Source organism: Carassius auratus, chromosome 8, assembly GCF_003368295.1.
Source record: "Carassius auratus strain Wakin chromosome 8, ASM336829v1, whole genome shotgun sequence".
Classification (NCBI taxonomy): Eukaryota; Metazoa; Chordata; class Actinopteri; order Cypriniformes; family Cyprinidae; genus Carassius; species Carassius auratus.
The window spans coordinates 17,540,089-17,567,129 of record NC_039250.1 but is presented as its reverse complement, the minus strand read 5'-3'; the positions used below and the strand labels follow the sequence as shown (position 1 = coordinate 17,567,129).

Sequence of the window (27,041 nt, the reverse complement as noted above, 5' to 3'; positions counted from 1 at the left end):
TTTTCCAGAGAGCTGTGACTGTCTCTTTTCTGAAAGCAAATGTGTAGACCCTCCGCACAGAAAACATTAGTGGATAGATCCATGAAAGAATACTAGATCACACATTAACTTCCCTCTGAGATGTTTTCTTCAGTCACCTTTAAAGTGATTATCACAGATGACCACATTTCGAGAAGTTCTGCTAATTGCTTTCCTTGGCCTCTTACTTAGGTTTTTGACAACCTCTTTACCTAAATTAGTCTTCAGCATTTCCAGTAATGGTCAGCGTTGGTTGAAGCCAGCTCCATTTGACTTGGCTCACGCTGTGGGTAATTAATTATACAGCAGAGAATGAAGTGTATGAAGTGGCGTTCAGGTTATACAAAGAGCTGTGAGCTGGCAGAGGGATGAAAGAAGTAGAGGGTGAGAAGAGGAGAAAAATAGAACACCTCGAACTGCTTTCAAAGGATCTCCATCTGTAAAAGAAGCGAACGGTGGGGACTCATGCGTGGGAGGTCTGGAGAGAAGAGTGGGACGGAGAGAGAAAGAGCAGAAAAATGAAGAGATATCTTTTGGATGGTTTACTGTTCATTTTATGCCTTTGTTCTTCTCCTTCTTCTCCAAAGAGCGTCATCCTTCTTTCTCTGAGGGTGGGCTGTTTTTCTCTCAATGTGAGTGTTGTATGAGTCAGAGCAGTGGGCCTACGCAATACCCCTGAGCAGGACAAAGGACAGGAAGAGAAAGGAGAGCAGTCTCAAGCTGTTTATACGCTCTGCTGTTGCTAGACAGATATACCTCGAACAAACTCTAAAACAGCGCCAGTCACATTTAATCCCTCCACACCCCCCAAGAGCAATACAACACATCTTTGCTAATTTGACATTGCACCCTGTTCATTATCAAAATAAAATACAGTTAAAAAATAAAAAACATACAACTTTACATTGCTCAATTTAAATAGTCTGCAGTAGTACAGTCTGTGTCGTTCAGTGTGACCAGCGCCTCAATGCTGATATGTTAGCATCCAGACACAAACATTTGGATTTGTGCATAATGAGAGAGGTAGGCTTCAGTTTCCTTTTTAAACTAATTTGTTTTGGCTTGACGCTTACATTTAGCTTACATACAACTTTAGAGGATTTGTTGTGGAGAGAAGGGAACTAAAATAGTGTAATTGTGTTGGTAATTTTGAGAGAGAGCCATTAGGCCCTTTCAGACTGCACGTCGGACCCGTCATAATGCCGGAACATTGCCGGGTCGCCTTTTGTGTGAAAGCAACCACGTCCCGGGATTGATTACCGAATTGAACCCGGGTCGGGGACCTAGTAACATTGCGGGGTTCGACCCGGGGCGAGCGCTGTGTGAACAAAAGCCAGATCTAATTCCGTGTCGAAGTGATGACGCGCGTTATCGCGCAACTCTTTTACCGGCTGTTTTGTTTTTGAAGGAAGATCAACGTTCGCGACGAAAAAATATGTGGAAACTGTAATGAAGCAGAGATCAGTTAGTTCCTCACTTTCCGCGCTGACGCAGAGATCGTTTGCTTGCTTCAGTGAAAGTATAACGTGCCAAGCATTGTCGACTCGTACATTACACGTCACGCCCTGATGTCACGTGTCGTTGCGCAATCTTTACGGGTTGTGTGTGAAAGCGAACACATATCCCGGGTAATCACTGGCAGTGTGAAAGTGCCAAATCTAGTGACCCGGGAACAATTGCCGGAACACTTTACCCATGTATTTGCTGGAATGGCAGTGTGAAAGGGGGTATTGTAAGTCAATGGGGCTTTTTTGCTTTTATTTACCATTATTTTAGCCTACATTATTTCTGAAATGTAATAATAAAATGAAACATACAGCCTACTCATTTATTTCCTCTCAAAATTAACAACTATAGGTGTAGCATTTTTTTTTATCCATGCTGAAACATTTTTAGATATCTTGAACATTTGTAATTTTTTATTGTGCTGACAGTTTTTCCTTTTGTTTAATACATTTGGTCTTTAGTAAATCTAGAAAAGATGATGCTGTATTGGCTATGACTAAAAGATTTGGACTTTTCATGATTTTTTAATTCTTTTTTGAGTAAATTAAATGCTGTACTTTATTATTATTATTATTATTATTAATATTATTATTATTATTGTCAAAGGGGAAAAAAATATTAACTGGTATGTTTTCTACTCAAATCGGTTTCACAGAGGAAAGCAGAAACAGAAACGTTCAGATATACCAATTCTGCTCAGAGCGACCAATCTTTTTTTTTTTTTAAGTCCTGCTTTATGCAACTCCAATATCTGTTTCTGTATCAGAATCTGCCAATAGTTGTTTGTTAAAATCGGTATCAGCCAAACAAATCCTATCAGTAACCCCCCCCCCCCCCCAAAAAAAAACTATTCTTTAGACTTCACTGTGAATTTTGAGAGCACTGCCCTAGTATCACGCTTATGTTGCATAGCCAAATAGAGGTATCTTAGAAAGTAAAATAATTTTTTGAGTCGGCCTTCAGATCAGGAACATGTCAATTGCCTAGCAGCTCAAGGTTTCGGAACAGAGCAATTTTGCTAAAATGTCTTTCATTAGCGCTTATTTAACAGCCATTTTTTTCTTACGTTGAATGTGTGAAGGCATGCACTCTAGTCTAGATACAGAGTCTCAAGGTTATCTTCTGTTAACTGTGTATTTTTCTTTCTGTCAGTGCTCTCTGTACGCTAGTATCTGTGGTGTTAGATGATACGATAGAGCGGCTGGTGTGTCTCAGCAAAAATCTTCCCCTCCCCCTCGACATGCTTGCCATTAAAGATGGAATAAGCAAAGCTGCTCCGAAAAGTGCTGAAATACCAAAATAAAGTTGCCTTCATTGAGCCCCAGGTGCAAACAAACACAGAGAAGTGGACGAAGGAGAGAGAAACCAAGACCAAGAGAGGCTCAATTAGCTGTAGACTTATGCGATAATGTGTGACAGTGTGAGTGACACATAAATATGGATGAGCGTGAGTGTGCGTGCACATATGTGTGGGGGAGGCCGTGTGTATCCAGAGCTGAGACTTCTCATAGTGTGAAACCTAATGAGTGCATGTGCTGTAATCTCTGACACATGATGAAAACTTTCAATGCCTCCACAGAGTTTTTTTTTTTTTTTTTGTATGAGAGAAAATTAGTAATGGAGAGTGCAGAAGAGCAAGAACTGAACTGTTAGAAGGCTGTAATGCGATCGCAGGCATTCCTGTGCTCATGGCAGAGCCAAGTATTGTACAGTCTCAGGCTGATAGAATACACTTTTGTCCTCTACAGATTCACATAGTCATCTTGATCTCACAAGGGAGAGAGAGAGAGAGAAAGAGAGAAAAGGAAATGGAGAAAGACATGTTTGTCTTTGATGAATGTATTCTGAATACTTCACCACCACAAATCTTGGCAGATTCCCTCATCCGCCCCAACAAAATACTTTGCCGCAGGCATTTTCATGCAATTGCGGTCGGTATGGAGGCCACACCTGTTTACTTTTTGCCTATATTCCACAATCACTACATAAACATGTGCACTTATGCTCATCAAAACTGCATTTGTTGATTCAGAAATGCAGTAAAAACAGCAATACTGTGAAATCTACAATTTAAATAACCGTTTTCTATTTCATTATATTTTAAAATGTAAAATGTTCCCATGATGGCAAAGCTGAATTTTGACATTGAGTAACCACCGTGAGCTCTGAGAGATGTTTATAAGACTGTAAAGTTCTGCTTTCCAACCGCAAGAGACATCAGTGTGTGAATAAAGGACAGAGAAATACGAAGCGACTCTTCTCATCACTGTCCTCATCTGCTCTTCCTGCATGCACACACACACACACACTCCTCTGTGTTTTTCTCTTTCATTCATTCTATCTCTTTCCCTTTAATGATTGCTGGCCAGTCTAGTGTGCATAAGATGGCTATTCTCCTGTGTTTCCTCAGAGGGGTTAGAGGCCAGCAGCAAAACACACAGACACACACAAGAAGAGACACACACCGACACACACACACGGGGGTAGAGGTCAGCGGTGATTAACACAGTGAAAGGGACCTTTCCCCTAGAAAAAGCTCTCTCAGTATTAATCATAGTCAGACCCTATTCAACCCTAATAATGGCAGAGTAGATTAATGAGTGTCTCTCAGACAGCACACACATCCTCACACGCACAATCAGAGGAGACAGGGTTTACGTCTGACATATGACCATGTGTTTTTTTGCTTAAGTCTGTAAAATTGTGTAGAGCTGAATAAACATATGCAGCACATACTCTATGCAAGTTGTAGGGATAGTCATTTATATACTAACATATTGTTCCAAAATGAGTTCCTGTGTGATTTTCTTCCATCAGTTAAAAGAGAAAAGGTGCATGTTTGAAGAATAATCTTATAAGTATAATACAAGAGATTGAGGACTCTAGCTCCAAGGTGACACCATTAAAGTATCATAAAAGCCCAAATTAATTGTGGACTATATTCCAAGTCTTGTGAATTCATATGGAAGCACTGTGAAGAGGAATAGATTAAAATGTGAACTTCTAAAAGCTGCAGCTGGATCATTGAGTCAGTGAAAACTAGATTAGGCTTATTTGCGAGTCATTCAGACGGATTTAATCTTCAGATCGATTTATGAACAAATCATTAAAACTGATTTGAACAAATCTTTGATGGTGAGGTCACATTTAGCGTTAATCCAGCCATTCCAACAGTAATCCAACAGAATTTTTTATGAGGGCGATATCTTTGTCACATTAATTTCCTGGGCTGAGAAACATAAATATGCTTGCTTTTATAAGTGACTTCTGTCTGAGTTGTGCTTTTTTACAATTCTACATTTTTGAGAAGAGACAATGGACCTCTTTAGGCTTGCAAAATTTTGCTGCATAATTCTAATGAGACCGCCAACACCTTTAGACAGATTCATTAAAAGATCTGATTCAAAAGAATGATTTATTAACAGATCAGTCATCACTATGTCTCTTATATCTCTTATGACTTATAACTAGACCAAACTATAATTTGGACAGCTTCTCATGTGAAACTATCATATATCTTCAGAAAACTTAGTCAGCAAGTTATATGGACCACTTTAATAATATATTTATTGTGCTTTTCTGTCCTTTTTAGTCCTCATTTATATTTTTTCCTTTAGCAGACACTTATCCAAAGTAACTTACAAAAGAGAAACGAAAGCGATTTGTCAAAATGCCAACAATATTTGCAATATACATTTCATTTCATTATATTGCAAATCTTTTCCAGATTAATATTCCTAAACAACATAATATTTGGAACAACAATTTTTTATTATATACCTATACCTAAATTAAAATTTGCTTATAGTTTGTTAATATTTAACCACCGTATTAGCACATAAAACTTACAGTTGTATTATTGTTGAAATGACGATTGTTGAAGATCAATGTGTACAATCATGATTGAAGAGCTCCGGCATCCTCTCTCCTCCCCCATCTCTGCTCTCTCTCTCCCACTAAGAGTCATCAGACGCTGTCAGGAGCGGCCATTACTCAAGCTGTTTATCACCACGTGTCCGCTTGCTCTTTCTCTCACACACACATCTACAAACCTCACACAGATTCCTATGACCCCCACCCTATGTGTTCAGCACTCACACACACACACACTTTAAAATGGGCTTTCCAAGACAGGAAAGCACAGCGATGAGGACGACAGGAGTTGGGATCAAAGCATCCAGATCAGCACTGTCCTCAAAAACACCTTATTCAAAGACACACAGTTGTGTTTTCACAAGGAAACAATTCAGCCTGAAGGACAGGAGGAAATGGTTACTGTCTAATAAAAACTAGTAGTGAGATGCCATAAACAACATTTAGGGGCAATGGACTGTATTATCCTTAGGTCTGTGTATTAATTATATTAGTCATGTTTATTACAGTAAGCATCGCTGTAATTACAATTTCAAACAACTGAGATATTCATTTTCTGTGCAATCTTGTGATTTTGCCCTGTGGATGATAAAACAGTTTCAGTAAAAAGTAATATTTTCAGTTTACACAAAAATATTAATCAGCACAACAGAATGATTTCTGAAGCTTCATGTAATTGCTAAATGGCTGAAAACGAATGGCAGTATACATGCAAAAGAAAGAAAACGCACAAATTTCATTAGAGCTCTGCATCACACTGGTAACAAACAGAATAGATTTCAACCAGCAAACCTTGAAAGCCTCCTAAGCGATCCTGACCGTATATGTAATGATTTTTAGCTCTCTGTATGTCATCATAGGTCTTTGGCCAAAACAAATGAATGCATTGTGAGCAAATGCACTGTTGTTGTGATTGCTGTGAGCAGTCAATGGGTAAAAGCTTTGTCTAACCTCAGATCAGAGATCCTTTTAGGCTCACAGCAGAAGAGAATGAATGTCTGCTCAATGACAAAATACCCCAAACGCGTCTTCCTATGTAGATGCTTTATTTCTTAATGAGATACATGGACATATCCATTAAAACGGAAAGCCTTGATGTCCTTAGCAACACATTGTTTCCTTGACAACTGTTATCCTATAGTAACCCCTGTCAGTCTCGCAACCAGTAGAAATCCCTGTTGCAGATTACAGCCGTAAAAACTCAGTAACCTACAATCGAACAGCAGGGAACATTCGGACAACTGTGACATGTTTCTGAAGAATGTTTGTGCTGATGGAAGATTAGATCAAGTTCATTGGGGTTCAATGGCCTCTGTCTCTTTACGTAACCCTGTGTAAAGGCCAGGGGCCCTGCTTGAATGTTTAGGGGATTGGCCCTTAAACAGCTACGCACGGAGATAGTAAACACTGACCCGTCTGGGGAGATGTGAGGTTACTGGCTTTATATCTGTGAGTGTGTATGAATGTTGTTATTGAGTGTTTGTGTTTGTGTGGGACTGATATCTCTACTGGGGGTCCATGGATAATTCATTACTGGTTTCTTTTTTTACATGCACACACTAACAAATTCACAGGGAGATAAAAAACAAGATAAAGCCACAATTCTCTCTTGTTTGTTAAGGCTCTGATATACTTAAAGTGTAAACAAAGAAGAAATGCTCTGACAATTTCAGACAAAATCTGGCCAAAATAATTCTGGAGTTCAAAACAGCTTATAGTAGAAACTGAAGTTGAAGTTGTAATTGAAGGAGACACTGACAGTGTTTTTCATGTTCAATACAGTAAAGCTGTATTAAAGTGCTATTCAATTTCAGAACTGATGCAAACATATCCACATTGCTATGAACAGATGCTTTCTTAACTGCCGTTTTCTCACCACTATCATTTTTGTTGTGTTTATTTAGTTTGAGAGGAAACTGTGTAGCACATGCAGTACATATTAATCTACAAGCCGCAAAATGGGTGACATTTTAATGTTTGCTAACAGTAAACTGGTGCTCATATATCTCAAACCTAAGTAAAGAGTAATGAACTTTGCTATGTTATATTGGGTCATTCATTAGCGGGCTCTTTTTCGTGAATCAAAACACAGAAAAGAACCAGTGTTCAACTCTTAAATGAGTTTTGAACCCTTTTTTTCCAGTGAACAATACAATTAACGTAGGTAAACGTATTCCTGGACAAATTACTTTTATGAGTTGGTTCTCTAGTGAATCAATCACATACAGTGCAACCAGTATAGTCCGATTCATTGATAAATGACTCTTGTCAGTTGGTTCTCTAGTGAATCAATCACATACAGCGCAACCAGTGTCGTTTGATTCCTGGACAAATGATTCTTATGAGTTGGTTCTTTAGTGAATCAATCGCATACAACGCAACCAGTGTCGTCTGATTCCTGAACAATTATTCTTATAAGTTGGTCCTTTTTAGTGATTCAAAAACATACAGTACTACCAGTTTGTTTACTGAGAAAATACTTATTTTTAAAGAATCAAATAAATACAGCACAATCAACGCAGTCTGATTCCCAAACAAATAACTCTTATGAGCTAGTTCCTTTTAGTGAATCTTTCGGCTAAATGTGATTGATTATTTATTATTTTAAATCTCCCACGGCCAAACATAGTTAATTAATATATAATATATGATGAATAGAGCACAGTAATAAATGTGCATTCAAATCTAAATAATGCACATTTTTATTTCATTTAGAGTTTTTACAGCAAAGCATATTCAGACCTACAGCAGAATTAATTTGCTCTACTGTACACATCCATAAAGAGAGAAAATTCATTTCAGTACATAGTGGAAATGAATTCAGCACACACAAACATTAGGATGTGCTGTTAATGAATTCCTCTGCTCATAGAGAGAGCAGTAATCAAGGTTTCTCTGTGGACAGACATGTGAGTCTCATGTAGCTCCAGGCTGCTCTCAAATGAATGTGAACATTTGACAAGGCTCTGTGTGTTTTGTGATAACAGCACAGAACATTCTCTCTCTCTCCACAAACATAAGCACATGTATGTAGACATGTTCACCTGGAAAAAAAACAATTCTGTGAGCAGAGAAGGAAAGAAGAGAGTAAGGGAGTGCTACATCCATATTTCTCAAGTTTTTAATGGAGGACTAGACAGACCCATGACATTTCCCATATATTGCTGATATGAAGCTGATGTGACCTTTCCCCCGATTACAAAGTGTGTTGAGACACAGCTTTGAGGAATGTAGAAGAATATTACTGCAAAAGAACTGTGATAGGAGTTACAACCTAGACTTTCACATTTTACATTACACCTGTGTGTGTCTGTTTGTGCTCAAATGAATGTTATTGAGCTTGCTCATTGAGTTATTAGGTGTAAGCTATTAGATATTAATTATTCAACCAACAGCACAATAATGCACAATAATAAGGTTTTGTTCCTGAATAAATCAGTGTTTTTGAATAAATAGGTTGAGTGAATGATTCAAATGACTAGTAATAAAAAAAGTTACTCGTTTTGTTTTTGAATGAACCTTGAACATGAATCTACTGTATGTAAAAATGAAGAAAAATCAAATGGTTACTCTTCTGGTGAGAAGTTTAAAGGGATAAGTGTTTAGCAATTACTCTGTACAAAATTGTAAAAAGTGTCAAACTAGCTGTAAAACAGTAAAATCTGTAATATTGTGAAATATTATTACAATTTAAAACGACTGTATTCTATTTAAATATATTTTACATTTTAATTTATTCCTGTGAAGCAAAGCTGCTCAATAAACATTTCTATCAGTGTTAAAAACAAAACAAAACACATTTTATGTGGAAATCATGATGCGGTTTTCCAGGATTCATAGGTGAATAGAACAGCATTTACTTGAAGGAGAAATCTTTTGTAACATTGACACTGTAACAACTGACAACTGCAGTCTATAAACATTGTCACTATGCTTTCAGAATAGAGTGTATTTTATAGGTTTAACCAAGTGTAAAGCCTTACAACATAGACTTCCATTGTCAGTGCTTGAGTGTAAACTCAATTTTGGCCTTAGGGCAGTTTAAAATTATTTTCTGTGGTAACTGACACCATGTCAGAGACGTGCTTAGCTTGTACTGAACCCAGAACATTCCCCTACTATATCTAATGTAGTAGTACAGCACACACACACACACACACACACACACAAAAACACTGCTTAACACGCATCCAATCAAACGCACCACCAGGAATTGCTCTCTACATCACTGGCTCTTTAAAAACAACTCTGACAAAACATTTTTTCCCAACAACTGTCTGTCAAATCATGCTGAATAAGTGTGCTTGCCCCAGGCCGCTCTGATAATGAAATTGTGAAATGGCCTGGCAAAATGGGACTTGCCTCTTCAACCACACACACACACACTCATAACATACATGCACAGACACTGAGACACGCTCACTACGGAACTAAATAAGATCAATGAGAGTAACTGAGAGTGCAAGCAGGCTCCATGAGATTTGAAGCATAGCCAATAAATAACATCCTACCGTGACACACACACACACGGCTTGAAAAGAGCCCACTATTATGACACACACAGAGCGCAGAGGGCCTCCTAACCTTTCACCTCCATTTGGCAAATGTCTGTGTTTGTGCATGTGTGTGTGTCACAGGGGTTTGTGGACAGAGGGGGTGCTGCTTAATGAGGTCTACTTCCAGATACCGCATCACACACACTGTTATGTGGGGATGTTTCTCCAACAGATCTTGCTGTTAAACATTAGCCATTTTATCTGTCTGGGAGAAAAAGGTTTCTTCCTCTCTTTCTGTGTCCCATAACACCACTCTACAATCTCCACTCTTCCCTCTTTTAAACATCTGTTTAAAACCCGGCGATATTTCTGAGAAAACCCCCTGACAAACATGATCAGCTACTGTCAGCTTCTTTTGACGTGTTTTAAGGAAGGAAGCCATTGCATGGAGTAATTCGGGTCAAGTGACTCTGGCTCTCTGCCGTTCCCTGGGTAAATAAATAATAAGAACTCTAAAAATAACCCGAGCTCAAGCGCTACGATTTAGCCAACACGAGCACACAGTGACAGCTTTATATGTGAGCTGAGGGATTATGGGAGAACTGCAGCTCTGATGAGACAGATACTTGTGCGGCACAACTCACGACGCTCAAAGACATGTCTGTCTCTCGCCATCAAATGTAAAATACCTAAAATATGCACTTGAATCTATTCCATGTTATTCAATCATAGTTTTGTGGAATGCAAGACCGGCTCTTTGAATTCAAAGCTGATTTCACATTATACCTCGCACTCTCAAATGTTAAACACAAAATATGGCCTTATATCATAAAATACGTCTATTTCCATATTATTTAATCACAGTCTTGTGGAACGCAAGACTTGCTCTTAAAATGCAATGCTCTTTTCACATTACAACTGCTTAAAACAGAAACTTCCAGAGGGGCCCTAGTACGTATTACAATACTTATATTATAGCCTCAGTTAAAATGCTAAAGAAACACTGAAAATAAAGATGTACAACATTAAACTGGCATCATATTTTTTATGCTATTTACTTGCATTATACAATTTTTATTACTGTCCAAACAACATCGCAATAATCTATAAGTAAACCATATGACTCTAGTCCATCAGTTAATGACATGTGAAGTGGTAAGAAATGAATCAACCAATAAAGATTTTTAACTTTAAATTGTCTATCTGCCCAAAATAATCCATAAAAACAGTTCCTCCAGTGAAAAAATTCTAAATACATCCCTTGTTGTCTTCTCACATGAAATTACTTGTTTTGAAAAGTGTTTGATCTGTGCATATTTCTGTCCTGATTCAGACAGACTTTTTCACTGCAGAAAGCAATATTATAGATGGAAGACCCATATAATAAATTAACTCAAAATGAATTATGAATTTGTTCCTTATAACTGTAACGCATCTTTTTGCTATATATTAATTGTTTAACTGGAGTCATGTGAATTACTGTAATGTTTTTATCAGCTGTTTGGACTCTCACTCTGACGGCACCCATTCACTGCAGAGGATCCATGCAATGCTGAATTTCTTCAAAACTATCAGATAGACTAAATTAACTCATCTACATCTTGGATGGCCCAAGGGTGACTACATTTACAACGAACATTTATGAATGAAAATTAATTACCAATGTACATAAATGACCATTAAACAATAGTAAATGCATAAATTAACACTAACCTAGATTAATAAATGCTGCAAAACCAGCGGCGTTTGTGTTTGCCCTTGTTTTAAATGTGGCTATGGACGGATAAAAGTGCCTGCTAAAGGAATAAATGTCATGTAAATGTTTGCATGTGCTACTAGTTAGACTGAGTAAACGTAAAATCGAAAAACTGCAAAACAGACTAATCCGTTACAAATCTTTCATCAGAATCTGGAAGTAATAGATTAGGTCAAATGTGAATGTAATGACGTAAATATATAAAGGCCAAGCTGTTTTCCCTATTTTGAACAAGAAGTTGTCGTTGTCTATTACTTCATAAATATTTCTTAATGAATGTCTCATCCGCTTTTCTGCAAGTCTGCAGACTGCAAAGCAGCTGTGTGGAGGAGGATTCCTCTGAGAACTGTTTTTCTTCCCATATCTTCATATATTAAATCCCTGTTAGACTACATTTCCACTGTGGCTGTGTCATGACTTAATAGTATGAAGCCATTGGGTGAATCTCACAGTCTTTCATCTCACGTTTGAGCTTGAAAACCTCCCATTGCATTAAGGCCGCCTGAAATGCATTTCCATGACACTCAGCGCACAACGGACCACATTATTCACTGTTGCCTATCACACACACACACACACACACACACAAATGCTATACATCAACTCACACATGCAGCTTAATGTATAGCCAGAATGAGGTTGTCATGACAACTAGCTGTTGAAGCCTTGGATCCTGTTGATCTCAATGAGGTTTTCTCTGAAATGGTCCTCAATGAACAGCATCTATCATGTCCTGTGGGGATAATAAGCTGTGAAATGTACATACACCAGTGTAATTTCAGCAGCTTTTTTCATTAAGACTTTTTTGTTCAACTGCATCTGGTTAAAGACTCTTTATATATACACATACATACATATGTATATATATACATACGTATATACATATATAATACATACACATATATATGTGCGTGTGTGTGTGAAGCAAAAGCCATTTGATCTGTAAAGAATTATTTTAAAAAATCATGCCAAAAAATCATCAGGGTATTAAATAAATATGTTTCATAAAGATATTTCAGAAATTTCCTACCGTAAATAAACACTTAATTTTTTATTAGTAATATGACTAGATATGAATTTTACTTAGATAAATACAGTAGACAGATTTCTTTATGTCTTAACTGTTATTTTTCAAGTATTTTTACAAATAAAATCTATTGTAGCAAGTAATAAGAGGTCATAAAAAAAACACATAATAATTGTATATAAAGATTACTCACCACAAGAATGTGAGTTCACATTGCTTCAGGAAACAAATTTGGAAGCAAGAAAAGAAAACGTGTTAGCAGCAGCAGCATATTTCTTTCACTATAATATTTCAAGTATAGTCAAACCTGTACAACCACACACACACACACACACACACACACAAAGCAGCTTCACAATTCATGTTTGGGGTCAAGACTGTAATTTATTTTAAGCCTTCTTACCCTTATCTTGTACCACTTAAGCACAAAAAACATGTTAATTACACGTTTGCTCAAAACTAGAATTACACAAGGAGGAAATGCATTGACAATTTACAAAACACAAGGAAACGCAAACCTACCCACACACAAAGGAAGACTGAACCTCTGCACACATTAGCAGCACCGCTGGCTGTGAACTTTCCCCTCATAAACAGCACTGGCTTTCTCACATTTACATAGAAATACAGCGCAGGAAAGCGCGCTCACTTCTGTAGGTGTGCACGCTCTCTCTCTAGTCTGAACTGCTCTGTTCAAAGCTCGTGTCAACCGGAGAGAGATACAGCACCTGACAAATAGCTGCAACACAGCCTTGCACTGCGTTACCACATGCCACCCGCACCAGAGAAGATATGTCAGCGCCAATAAACACATCCAGAGCACGCGGATACACTGGAACAAAGCTACCGAGAGGATAAAGGGATAGTTCGCCCATTTTTGTCATTTGCTCAACCTTAATTGTAGTTCAATTAAAAATCTACGTGGTCTCGAATTTTACAAAAAAAAAAGAAAAAGAAAAAAAGAGCGTTCACGTTAATGAAATTTCTGTGAAAATTTGACGCAAACAAGTCGATTGTCAATAGCGACATAAAGCACACTCACAAATAAGTCATTTTCAAACCTAGCTGCTTTCTTTCAGTCAACGTAGAAAATTTAACTAGCCTTTAGTTGAAACAACTGCGATATCTGCCAGGGGAAATCTTTTGCTCTCAAAAAGGTTTGTTACTTGAATTTTTTTTGAATGAAAAAATAAATAAAATAAAAAATAAATAAATCACAGAGCAACAGTAAATGTGACTGTACCTTGAGGGTGAAAGATTTTCCCATGCAGATTTAACATTGGATTCAAAGTTTCACATGAATTTGCAACATTGACCAACAGAAAGCGGATTGGTTTTAAAGTGACTTTAAAACATTGCTCACCCAAAAATGAAAATTCTGTCATAAGTTACTCACCCTTATGTTGTTCCAAACCTTTTTCAACTTCGGAAAACAAATGAAAATATTTCTGATGAAATCCAAGAGCTTTCTGACGCTGCATGAACAGCAATGCAACTGACATGTTTAAGGCCCAGAAAGGTGGTAGACATTGTTAAAATAGTCCATGTGACATCAGTGGTTCAACCATAATTTTATGAGAATACTTTGTGTAAAAAGAAAAAAAGACTTTATATAACAATTTTTTTCTGTTCCGTGTCAGTCTCCGACATGAGATCAAGAGAGAACCGACACATGAGTGGTGCCTTGTGCACTGTTGATAGCAGACAATGTAGCTTTTTTCGCTAACGTGACCCCTTTTATACAGACACAGATATTTTGAAAAATGTTGGTAACCAAACAATTTTATTGACCATTAATTTACACTGTATACTACTATTTTTTGTTGATTTAAAATAATATACAGGTAAAATTACAGTAAATCAATACAGGTTTATTTTTTTGCATTGCAAAAGTTGCTTTCAAAAATTAAGGGAATTGCTGTGCAGTTGCCAATGTGTTGCTATTTGGTTATTAAAAGTCAGATCTCCATCCATTTTATGTCTTATTAGTTAGGAAAGGAATAACATACCCTTTTTCTCAGCCAGCAATATGATTTTTAGGCATCGTCCATAGCTAAAAAACCTGAGCGAGAGGAGTTAAATGAAGGTCTTGTCCTAATCCCTGACCATAAGCAAAACTAATAGTGACGTTTAATTTGCAAACACTACTACTTCGCTCCAATCTGCAATAGACCAGCTATGATCATAAAAACTGAAAATGAAAGAGCGCCCCCCTATGGATAACCCAAGATATGAACACTAATCAAATCAAAGCTTGTACAATCTTTACCTTGCAGTAAAAAAAAAACATTCCTTCATTAGGTCACTATTAGAAGATCTTTCTGTAAGCTTTTTAAACAGGAAAAATGATCATGATTGTGGCTGCAATCTGTATAACATACTGCTAAAGATGAGAACCACTGCTGCTGGAGTAAAAAGTGTTTTTTCTTTTTATTGAGCAGGCGAGATTCAATGCGCTGTCTTGCTGAAATCCCTGTTGGTCGGTGTGCTGACACATATAGTGCACTCAGCAAGTCCACACAGACGTACAGAAATGCAGATCTATGGACTCCAGGCAGAACCGCTGATTTAATGTAATCCGATACCCGTCTAAGACGGCTTAAAAAATCAAATACAAATAATGCACCCGGACAAATAAAGACAGCATAAGCCAGACATGTGTAAAAACATAACACTTTATACAAGTAGGCTGAAAAAAAACTCAATGAATACACAACTACTTTACAGATACAAATGCCGTTGTCTCCCCCGAGTTATTTACATGTGTTCCTGACCCAACATCAATACAAAAAGACATATTAATGACCGAAAGCCCTGACATTATATGATTTAGATACACAGAGGGAAAGTCTTGATTTAAGTCCGTTCGTCGCTGATAGCAGGCCAACGTAAACACACTAACAACCAAGCTGAGGTCGGACTCAACTGACTAATGGTGACATTGTTCAGAACTATTCGGACATTTCTTCCAAATCAAAGTTGGGAGGGCGATGCTTCGGCACAGCTGCTGCTACCATGAATTGGCTACAGCTACTTTTCTATGAATTTACTGTCAAATCACACTCTGAATTGCTGTACCACTAAACACAAACATTTCACACACAAGTACACGTCACTTGACAGTTTGTAGATGGTATCCATCCATGAGGCTGATCTTGTGTCTGTGGTGAGAAGAATTTTTTTTTGGGGGGGGTCATGATCTAAGCGAATATATTAAATTCTTCTACAGAGAGGGAACTTTCGAATGGGTCACATATATCAAACTAAAGGTACTTTGCCATTTCTACATCCCAAAAGGTTGAGTTTGGTTCGCAGAGTTTTTCTAATCTTGATTATCATCATTAAATGCTTAAATAAAGGGATATTTACTGACACAAACGGCAAAGGGACAACACCACCACACCTATTAAAAAAAACATTGGGGGGACACATATAATTCGACTTATTGAACATTATGAATAATGTTGAAATGACCTGCCAAAAGAGTTCCTGGCACGCCAAAAGAAGTGATGAAGCTGATGGCCGGTGTTATCCAAACATACCTGATCCATGACTATAAAGATGCAATGACGTTAAACACTATAAACATAGCATGTGGCATGGTAGAAAAAGTACAAGCATTTAGTGGCTCAGTAAAGAGTTCGATATGAAAACGAGCCGTCATATTGTTTAAAAGTCAGACTCGACTCCAGAGGAAGGAGCTTCAGTAAATAAACTGTAAAAAATAAACAAACAAAGAAACGGATTTGCCATACAGTGATGTTTGATTAACATGAGACGTGGTTAAAGAGTGTTGCTTCAAACTGTAAAAAGGTCAATCCAGACTGTCAACGGTGAGATCCTGTATTACAAAGGGTCAGTCTTTCCAAAACAAATGAAGGGAAAAAAACAGCCCTAGGTTGTGCCCAAGTACCTTCTCCTCAGATCACTCTCTAGCTGCCACCGCTGGGTTTGGCAGGGGTTTTGGAGCGCATGGTGGCCCCAGTGCGGGTGTTTCCTTTGCCCTGCTGGGGCTGTGGGGCGGCAGTGGCCTGCTGCGCTGGAGACTCAGAGGCACTCTGCTGCTGGGCCGGACTGTGAGGCGGTGGGGTCTGGATTTGAGGGGAGGCTCCTGCTGCCGTAACAACCTGCTGCTGGAGGAGCTTCTGTTGCACCACCTGTGCGGTGCCTGTGGGGATGACCTGCGCCTGTGCCGAACCTGCTGCGGGTGCTGCCTGCGTCAGGGCCACTGTCTGAGCCTGGATCTACACACACAAGATCAATTCAGCTGTCAGAATCAGGAGCCTCAATATCTCGAAATGATCAAAGATCTAGGACTGCATGTAAATAATATTATTAATAAAACAATGTGTTAATAAAAATATTAGAAGAATATTTTATATAAGACGAGTCTTGGTGATATATAATAATATTGTGAAATATTACAGTGTAAAAGAACTGTTTTCGGTTAAAACTTACAACTTAATTTAAGGTGTCCTTGTTACCATTTAATTATGAATTTAAGTACTGAGTTATATAATTTAACTATATGCACTTACTATATGGTCAGAGTAAGGATTCTGGTTACTTGCATTTAATTATGCATAATTTATTGTTATTATTATTCTAAGTACATTTAACATGTAACAAGGACACCTTAAAATAAAGTGTTACCCAGTTTTCTATTTTTCTATATTTTAAAATGTAATTTATTGCTGTGATGTGCAGCTAAATTTTCAGCAGCCATCATTTCATTCTTCAGTTTTACACGATCCTTCATTCTAATATGCTGATTTGTGAGATTTATGATTATTATTAGTAAAACAGTTTTGCTGCTTGATCATTTTGTGGAAACGTAAAATGATCCTACTGACTCCAAACATTTAAACTGTAGTGTATGTTAATCATTTGCACAAAATAATTAAAAAAAAAAAAAAAAATATCTGCGAAAAAGGCAAGTCATTTCAGAGGTGGAACGAAATCAGAAACAAACACAAAGAAAGGAAATAATAACATTTCTGACTTCATGTTCACTAAAAAGGCACCAAATGAACACTAAAACACTTACCTGTTGAGGTGAGGATACTATCTGCTGCTGAACTATTTGAGGAATCTTAGTGACCTACAAGCAGAAGGGAAAATCACTACAAAGCTGAGCTGGGCACTAATACTGCACACATAAAGCACTACATAGCACCAGGGGTGTGCGATATAAAAAAAAAAAAAAAAACATAATCTCGATATTTTATCCCTAACGATAATTAGACAATATTTAGCATGTGTTATGTGCTGGCATCCTAAGGACTGCCGTGGACAGCTGACTCCTGAAGTTTTTGACTTTTCTGTGTGGTGCTCCATTCACACTGATAGAATTAAAAATAGACCTTTTATGGGCAATTTTACCTTCACAAAGACATTTTTTTCTAAAATAATTATTATCTTTTGAGTCATTTAATTGGTGAATTAGAATAAGACATTTGTGCTGTTACCAGGAAAACTAAATCAGTATCAATAAAATAAATTTTTGCAATGCAGAGGAAACACAGATTCTGCATCTGAAGTGGCATTTACATGCATTCACACACCGTTTAATGGAGCTCTAAAGGACATGGAATGCTTTAACTCGCGGTTACTAATACATTAATAATGTTTTGATACATTAAACATACAAAAGTTGAATACTGTTATTTGAAATTATATGAATAATAAAAATAAACTTTAAATGTGAAATGAAAACCACCAGCAGGTGGCAGAAAGTCACTGTTGATAAGTGTGTAATTGCGATTGAACCAAATCATTTAAATGCTTGATTCATTCAGGAACAAACAGCTGTCCAAGTTGTTCAAAGATGCAAAACAGCACTGTGGTGGTGGCTATGTTTGGAATTATTTTAGTTGTCGAAAAAACAGGCAATAGTGTGTCTAAAACATACGTCATTTAATAAACTTCTTGTTTATTGAACTGTTATAAAAATAAAAAAAGTGATCTTGATTAACTAAATGAAATCATGTAAATATCATAATATTTCCTGTCCCCATATCTTGAATTGTTAGCATTCTAAATGTACTATAAACGCACTATAAATGTGCACACGCACTAGTCTAGACTAGGGCTGCACGATGTGTCGTTTAAGCATCGATATCGCGATGTACGAATCCACGATAGTCACATCGCAGGATGTGCGATGTAGGCTGTCGTAGTTGATCTGTTATTCATTAACTGTACGGGCCAGCTGCTCCCCGGCCCTTGACGAATGTGATTAGCGGATTAATTGCACAGCTTAACCATCACAGAGCGAAAGTTTATCATTGACAGGACTGAAAAACACATGCAAGTTTAACAGGGCAGAGAGAGAGAGCGCGCGCGAGAGAGACAGAGAGAGAGAGCGATCCAAACAACACGAGCGCCGTCTTGCTCTCTCTCCCTCGTGCATATTAATCAATTGACACGATGGTGTCGATGTTTAAATCATTTAAAATGAGAATGTAAGTGTGCTCACCCAATTTTTTTTGTATGAAAAAATATCGCAATATATATCGCAGAAAAATAAAATATCGCAATCTCATTTTTTCCCAATATCGTGCAGCCCTAGTCTAGACTTCACGTTTTGTATGTGTGCACTCTGTAGGGGTGTTTTAAATGCTCAAATAATAAAACTTCATAATTTCAAATTGCACATCGTTAAAACATCAATTACGAAATAATCGCAGACGATATATCTCTCACACACATACATGGCATATTCCATCACAATACTTGCATTCTGATCACAGCACATGTCAGGCCTTGCACTTGAGCGTGTGCTAGAGATGTGCTGGCTGCGAGAGCCTAACTTCTTACCTGTATCTGCTGTGCTGCAGGAGGTTTCTGTGGCTGTCCGATGGAGGTGGTGAAGAACTGGGTCTTAATGGCGGGCTGAAGTGGAGTGGTGGTGTATACTTTCTGCTGCTGTTGGGCTGTGGTATGAGTGGCCTGCTGCGTGCCCAACTAAACAGAGAGATATAGAGAGAAAGAAGAGAGGGCTTGTAGACACATTTATACAAACGATGCTTCATTAAAAAATAAAATCACACTGGCTGTTTGGTACCTTTTGCTGCACCGCAGCCTGTGTTTGCTGTGGCTGTGCTGCCTTCTGGACTGCGGCGGCTTGTGCAGCTGCCTGCTGCTTTTGTCTGTTCAACAGCTGCTGAACCTGGAACGGGTGGGTCACCACTTGACCACCTGCACATAAACACACACACTTCAGTCTACAAGAGCCCCTGAAAGCTTGTTAATGACACTGAGATGATGTAGGTGAGTAAAGAAAGCAAGCATCTACACTGTTGATTTATAGTCAGAAATGCTGCTATTAACAGTTTTTCACCATTCACTACAGTCTTTGTAAGCCTCTGTCTGATAACTGCTTAGGTTTAGGGTGCTTCACAACAAGTCAGTGAAATGTCTAATGCATTAGAGATACATAGGCCACATGACCACTGTTTTTGACTAATTAAACATGCATAAATAGCAAGTTTAAAACCAGTTTAGCGCTTATATATTAATCAAAACACAGCCTGTGGAATTTGATGATCACAGAAAGCCACATTGCTTTAATTTTATTTTGATAAATATCATGCAGCCCTGCTTGTGAACTCTTGGACATTCACCAAAATCCAAATATACAGAATAATTGGTACAAAATAAGCACTTTCAAAGCCATGACTTGTTCATCAGAATATACTTTAATATTATTTATAACTATTTTGAAGTGGCTTTTACATTACGCTTTTATTATGCTTTGTTAATCTCTATTTAGATTTAATCCCAGAGGAGATGTGTAATGTGTAACGACACTGCTAGAGTCCAGCTGAACTGACTAGTCAGTTTAAACCCTTTTTTCTGTCAGTCTCCTCATTTCAGAATGTACCTGCTTTCTGGGCTTGTCCAATGGCGACGCTAATGCCGGCCACAGTGACAGGAAGAGTAGTGACTCCGGCGGATGAAACCACAGCAGGAACTGAGACGACAGGAGGTGGTTTGGTCAGAGTCACCTGAGCGGTTGGAGCCTGCTGACCTTGAATAGGTCCTGAAGCTTGGACACGTGTCTGAATGAAAAGACATGTAAAGAATTAATGTTCATTCATGTGTATGTGAAAGGGTTAGTCTGGGTGTGTATGTATGTGCTTACCAGTCTGGCCACCTGTAAGTTGGTGACAGGAAGCACAGCTCCTGCTCTGGGCGCAGCGACTGCCGCTATCTGAGGGTTGGACGTAGCCGCCGGTGTGGTGTGAACCTGCTGCGGTTGTTGAGTAGATGAAGCCTGCTGACCTTGAGCTGCAGCTACCGCCGCCGCAACCTGCTGCTGGGCCATCTGCAGCTTCTGCTTCTTCAACAACTCCTGGAGAGAACACAGAGACAAGCAGATATTTACAAATGACTACTGATCACTACATTCTTCAAACTCCCTGGGAGCTACACTGACTTTCTGCATTGAAGTGGGGAGTTTATTAATATTCAGGTGGTTTAACTGGATGCTTTCTTTAGGTGTGATTGGCTCGCAGGTCCCTGCTATTTAAACCTACGATCAAGCTATTCTGAAAACAACACCACCTGACACAAAAGTTTCTTTCATTTTCTTGTCTAATGATTTATGTAAAGTCCTCATGCATGAAATAGCGTTTATCTCTCTAAAGAACAACTGACTAATGGCTTAGTTGAAAAAGCTTTTTCTTTGTTTTTGGCCTCTTTTCAAAATAAAATGAAAGTGTTATTTTAGCTGCTGATAAATAATGGAATCTATTATGCAAAATTCACTTTAACATGTTATTTGAAAATAAATGTATGTTGGCAGTGTGCATACACAACCACCCTGTAATTATAAAAATCCTTTTTTTGAAATCACCATAAATCATAAGCAGCGTCTCAGAACAAGCCATTCATAAAATCTGTGAAATGTGACATCACACTTTACAAGCCCCACCCACCACTGTAGACGGACACTGCTATATTAGCAGAGACCCCATCCTGAGTGAGCAGCACTCAATCTGCCATGTTTATCTTTACGCTAAAGAATTTAAAAGCAACATTCAAGTAAGAAAGGTCTTCTTATTAAAGCTACAGAAGTTCAGAGGAGTGAGTGATTTTATTAGGCTGCTATTTCCCAGCTCAACATCGTGATGTACATCAGCCATTGGCAATGGATGATGGCATCATCTATCGGTCCAACCCCTAGACCAGGTAATGCTAAAATGTTACATTTTGGCCAACATATCAGTCAACTGCAACTGTTAACTGTAATTATGATTAATTACAACTGGAAACATAAGGGCTAAGTCTGGAAATGTAAAAAAAACAACAACAACAACATGAAGCATGGGTTGAGTAACACGTTGAGCAATACTGAAACTGCATTTAGACATCATTCACCATAATTAATACCTCAGTATAGATAAGCAAAAGCAAAACAAATATGGCATCCTCCATACTAAGAGTGTGTGTACCTGCTGTGGCTTTCCTACTGCTTTGATCTGTGGAGATGCAGCCTGCGGTTGTTGTTGCTGTTGCTGCTGCAACTGTTGTCTGAGTTGTAATTGTTGGAATTGAGCTTGTGTGAGTGGTTTACCCTGAGTCAACTGCATACCGGGAGCTAGAGAACCAAAAAGAATGGATTAAGAATATGATGGTAGATTATCCAGCTAGATATGATTACACAAAAACAATGCGTAAGTGTGACTCTCTGAATTGATTTTGCCACCAGAGAACCCAAAACACGCATGGCTTCTCTAAAGATGGCATTTGGTCTACCTGGAGCCACCAGCGTGCGTGTTTGGGACTGACCAGGAGTCAGATTAGCGGTCACCACAGCTGATGCGGTCACTGGGGTAACAGCTCTTACGCTCTGACCAGCCGCAATGGCAACAACCTCTGTTGGGGATGCAGTTGCAGGCACTGCTCTCTGCTGAGTGTGAACCACCTGAGCCGTGGCCGTTCCTACCGTCTGTTTGGGGAAACAAATATTTAACACACATAAACAGGACAGAAAGGTACAAATCAGTTGAAAAGCAATTTTACAACAAAATACCAAATCAAACTGAATCTATTTTGTATTCTACACTTTCAATGTGGACATCATGTCACACTGCAGGCACTGCTGTGACCAATCAAATCGGCTGCAAATCTAGATCAGAACTCACAGGCAGGGCTCCAGGTATGACAGGAGACGCCAGACGTTTGTTCGCCTGGAACTGACCAGGAGGAACTCCAGCCACAGTGTTTACAATCACATTTCCACTTACTGTAGCTGTTGCTGAAGTGTAAACAGAAATATACATAGATCAGCACTTACATAAACAGCACTCACAACTGAAACAACAAGTACAGGTAAAAGTTATGTAATGAGATAATACCTTGCTGGATGCTTGTGCCCACTGCAGCGGTCTTGATAGCTCCAGTCTTGAAAATCAACAAAATTCAAATAAGATCAACATCATATAGCCTTATTCCTTACTGTATAATACACCACTGTTTAAAATCTGGGGCCAGGACGATTTTTTTTCTACTGAAATGAATACTTCAATGTGTATTAAATACTAGTTTGATACACATAAACTGATCAAAAGTGACAATTGTGACATTTCTAATTTTACAAGTTTTATGTCAAATAGAATTCTGATCTCTTTCTATTCATAAAAGAATGCTGAAATAAAATTCAAGGTTTTCATTAAACAAATAAACAATGATAATGATAAGAAATGTTTCTTGAGAACCAAATCAGTTTATTAGTTTGGTTTCATGTGACACTAGCTAAACACTTGATCGGATTGAAAACCGAAACTGGACATTACTGCGCATGCGAAGGACCCGAAGTAGATAAATATAACGTGTGCTTTTTAAAACAGCAGCGGGAAATTGTATATTCATGCAGTGTGCACAAAAGTAAATCCGATCAGATGCTTGTGACATGTAAACGCACATCAACCTGATCACTTTATTTACCGTTCATGTAAACACTACGTTCGGATTCGTCAATCATAATTCACTTTGATATAAGCAAAAAGTCACAACATTTACAAAAATCTTTCTGAACCCAAACTTTGGAACAGTTGTGTATACATGAATAACAAAAGTGTAATATAGAAATGAGTTTGACTTTCATCTTGGGTAATGAAGAGCTAAATACAGGTGGACGTAAAATCCAGTGTGATAATAAACATGCAGTACTAAAGGAGTCTAACCAGTACAGCGGTGTTGGGGACTGCTGCTGCTCCGGATTGGTTGGGCTGGGGCACTCCAGCCGCTGCAGTGGCCTGTGGCTGGGCTTGAGGCTGGGCAGCAGCTCCCTGAGGCTGGGTGGCTCCTGTAGTCTGCTGCTGTTGTTGCTGAGCCTTTTGCTGTTCAGCTAGTGCCTATGGCAGCACAGGATTGAGGAAAACAGAGAAGAGTTCAATATAATAAATAAATAAAAATGAAAAAAAAAAAACTTTATTTATTAAACATTTATCTTACCTTCTTCTCTTTAGCGATTCTCTCAGCTCTCTGAGAGGCAACCTGGATAGGAGGCAGAGGCTTGTCGTAGCTTATCCCGCTAAAATCACGAAAGAAAGAAAGAATGAATGAGATGCTGTTTAACCACAAATTAATATCAAATGTGACTAAAGATCAACAATATATTGATAGATTGCATCAGTAAAAGTTGTTTTTTTATGATGAATTTCCAAGCTGGCTAATATTGGAATCACAGGGCTGAACGTTAACTTTTTGGCACATAGCACTAGTGCTGCAGAGGTTGATCATTTTGCAGCACTGGCCAAAAACAAAATATCTGAAAACAAACAAGTATTGGAATTTGTGTGTAGGCTATATGCACTCAGAAAAAGCACATGTCAGAACAGCATGTGAATTAAATGTTTAAGCAGATGCAAATAATGTACTTTTGTGATTGCACATAAGTGCAGTGTCCTGTGAGTGTAACTCTACTGCCGAGTTAACATGTACACAATACTACAATATTTCTTCAAAAGCAGATCATGGAGACATTTTAATCATCCACGATCAAAAATATGTTACCGCACACCCATAACTACCAAGTATAATCAGTGTCACACACACACAAACAAGCACAACAAAGTCACTTCAGTGGCTGAGTTATGAACATGCAAAACTGTATCGCATATGTGCTACAGTGGTACATTTATTCATAGCAGGTGCGACAAACACGTTCACTTCAGGGCTTTTTTGTAACACATCAAGAGTCAGTACCTCTCAGCCAGCACAGAGGCATGCTTAGGATTCTTCTGGAATGGATTCATGCCCAGTCTAGAAATAAAAACACCAAAAATTATATTTTTGCTTTGATGAAAGCATTCTGGAAGAATATAAATGCAATGTTTGTGTGTTGGACGCTGCCTGCACATACAGGGGTCTTATTGGTGGGCTCCTCTTGCTAGCAATGATTTTCATCAGCTCAAAGCGGTTGTTGTACAGCTGGATCTGGGTGGCGTTGTCATCCTGTGTGTAGATCTGACACGTGCGCAGAGGACGACTATTCTTGGACTGCACAAAAAAAAAAAAAAAACTGTTACCAAGGAAACAGCTAATAATATGTAATGAATTATTATTATTCCTTTTTTTTAAATACCTTATAAATGCTCTTGGTCTTGTTCTTCTTAGGGTTAGCTTCATATATTAGCTGCAGGACAGTTTGTATAGTTACGTCACAAGGAAAATGTTGAAAAATAAATAAAATAATTCACAACCACATGATACTGGTACAATCACTCACTTTGCCCTCCTCTCTGGGAATGATGACATTCTCATAGCGGTTACGGCATTGTTTTGGCGAGCGGTAAACTCTGCTACAGGAGTTGACCACGTCGCTCACTAGGTCCCAGTTAGGAGTGTGTGCTGGAGACACGATGGTCAGGTTCAGAGGAAGTTCCAGTAACTGCTTCACAGCCTGTGAACACAGAGAAAAAGGCAGAATTACAACAACTGTGCTGTTAAACATAGGCAGTGATAATGCAATAGTGTGATGGACTAAGTACCTGTAGCAGGGCCCAGTCCTCACTTATGAGCCACTCAGGGTTGTCCTGCCCAGCCTCCATGGCTGGTTTGAGCAGAGAGGGCAGCGGTTTGGCAAAAGGAGCCTGTTGCTTCAGAGAGAAGTTCTTCTTCTGGTCTTTACCCTCCCGCCTTACTTTGAGAAGACTGGCCTTATCGAAGAGAGAGCGTGGAGGAATCACTGATTCTCCATGACCCTTCTTTTTCTTACGTCCCAGAGCTGACAAGAGGGGGCAGAGAGAGAAAAAGAGAGAATTTAGCATACGTTTAAGCACAGTAAGTTCAGACTAAAAGCGTTTCTTGAGTCCGATGCGTCTTACCTGACGGGTCCATGTGTCTCTTGCGTTCTTTGCGGACGTAGACTGGGGGCAGTTTGGATTCAGGCATAGGCACAGAGTCATACATGAGGCAGATCACAGAGTCGATGTAGATATCATTATCATCCTGTGGAGGAGTTGGGGGAGTCCACAGCTACAGAAAAGAGCAGTAGTAGGAGTTATGAACCAATTTTCATGCATTTTTTTAAAATATAGGGGTGACTCTAACCGAACTCGTCCCAAGGTTTACGCCAATTTCAAAATAAACATTAAATAAAAATTATTTTTCTCATTGTGAAAAAAAAAGTGATATAAAAATGTGATTTAGACATGTTTTTGGGAGATTCACCCAAAATTCTTCCCTCAATTCTCTTCAGGAATGTGCAAGTCTTAAACTTACAGGCATAATTTCTGTTTGTCCATCCTCATTCTCGAACACATACTCCTGTAAAGTGGAAGGGAACAGGGTATCAAATCTACACAACATGACATCACTTCCTACTGAAAAGAACATTAGAATATATTTGTACCATGTTGTATGCATCCTCTCTGGTGTAAGTGAACAGATCCTCCTCATCTTCTAGCATCATTTGCTCCGTTTTCTCTACCTTTAGTTTCTGTTGCTGCTGCTGCTCCCAGCCTTTCTTAGCAGCTTCTACGCGCTCCTGCAATTCACACAAACATTTGACAAGTAAACATTCTGTATTTTGCACATGGCAGGCATAACATGCATTGTAATATGTAAAAATGTTTAATACCTTTATAACCTGTTCATCTTCACTGATATGCAGGTACTCCAGATAGTGCAGTGCGTATCTCTCAATAGGAGTCAGCTAGACAAGCAAGGAGACATTTTTCAAAAGGGACACTAAAAGACATTTATAATGGTACAAACTATATCTTCCACAAACATATTAACCAGCACTAATGTCTTCAACATTGGTAAGAAATAATTTATAAGCTGTACTGTTTTCTTTCAATAACAGTAGTGTATAAAGTTAAATGAACAGCATTTGCATGTTGAAGTTAAT

The 27,041-nt window shown here is 38.4% G+C and overlaps 1 protein-coding gene across 1 annotated transcript in view; it reads right to left on the bottom strand.

The window, feature by feature from the left end:
- Nucleotides 1-15,333: 15,333 nt before the first annotated feature.
- Nucleotides 15,334-27,041, bottom strand: part of LOC113107452 (E1A-binding protein p400-like) — a 33,662-nt gene continuing 21,954 nt past the window's right edge. Inside the window, 21 exon segments of the mRNA XM_026269966.1 lie at nucleotides 15,334-16,920; nucleotides 17,724-17,777; nucleotides 19,496-19,642; nucleotides 19,743-19,876; nucleotides 20,562-20,739; nucleotides 20,823-21,032; nucleotides 22,135-22,280; nucleotides 22,439-22,631; nucleotides 22,828-22,940; nucleotides 23,041-23,086; nucleotides 23,869-24,039; nucleotides 24,140-24,218; nucleotides 24,893-24,949; nucleotides 25,050-25,186; nucleotides 25,272-25,322; nucleotides 25,416-25,589; nucleotides 25,678-25,913; nucleotides 26,014-26,164; nucleotides 26,411-26,455; nucleotides 26,541-26,675; nucleotides 26,769-26,843. Of these exon segments, the coding sequence (XP_026125751.1) occupies nucleotides 16,609-16,920; nucleotides 17,724-17,777; nucleotides 19,496-19,642; nucleotides 19,743-19,876; nucleotides 20,562-20,739; nucleotides 20,823-21,032; nucleotides 22,135-22,280; nucleotides 22,439-22,631; nucleotides 22,828-22,940; nucleotides 23,041-23,086; nucleotides 23,869-24,039; nucleotides 24,140-24,218; nucleotides 24,893-24,949; nucleotides 25,050-25,186; nucleotides 25,272-25,322; nucleotides 25,416-25,589; nucleotides 25,678-25,913; nucleotides 26,014-26,164; nucleotides 26,411-26,455; nucleotides 26,541-26,675; nucleotides 26,769-26,843 (2,844 nt within the window). The 3' untranslated portion in view covers nucleotides 15,334-16,608.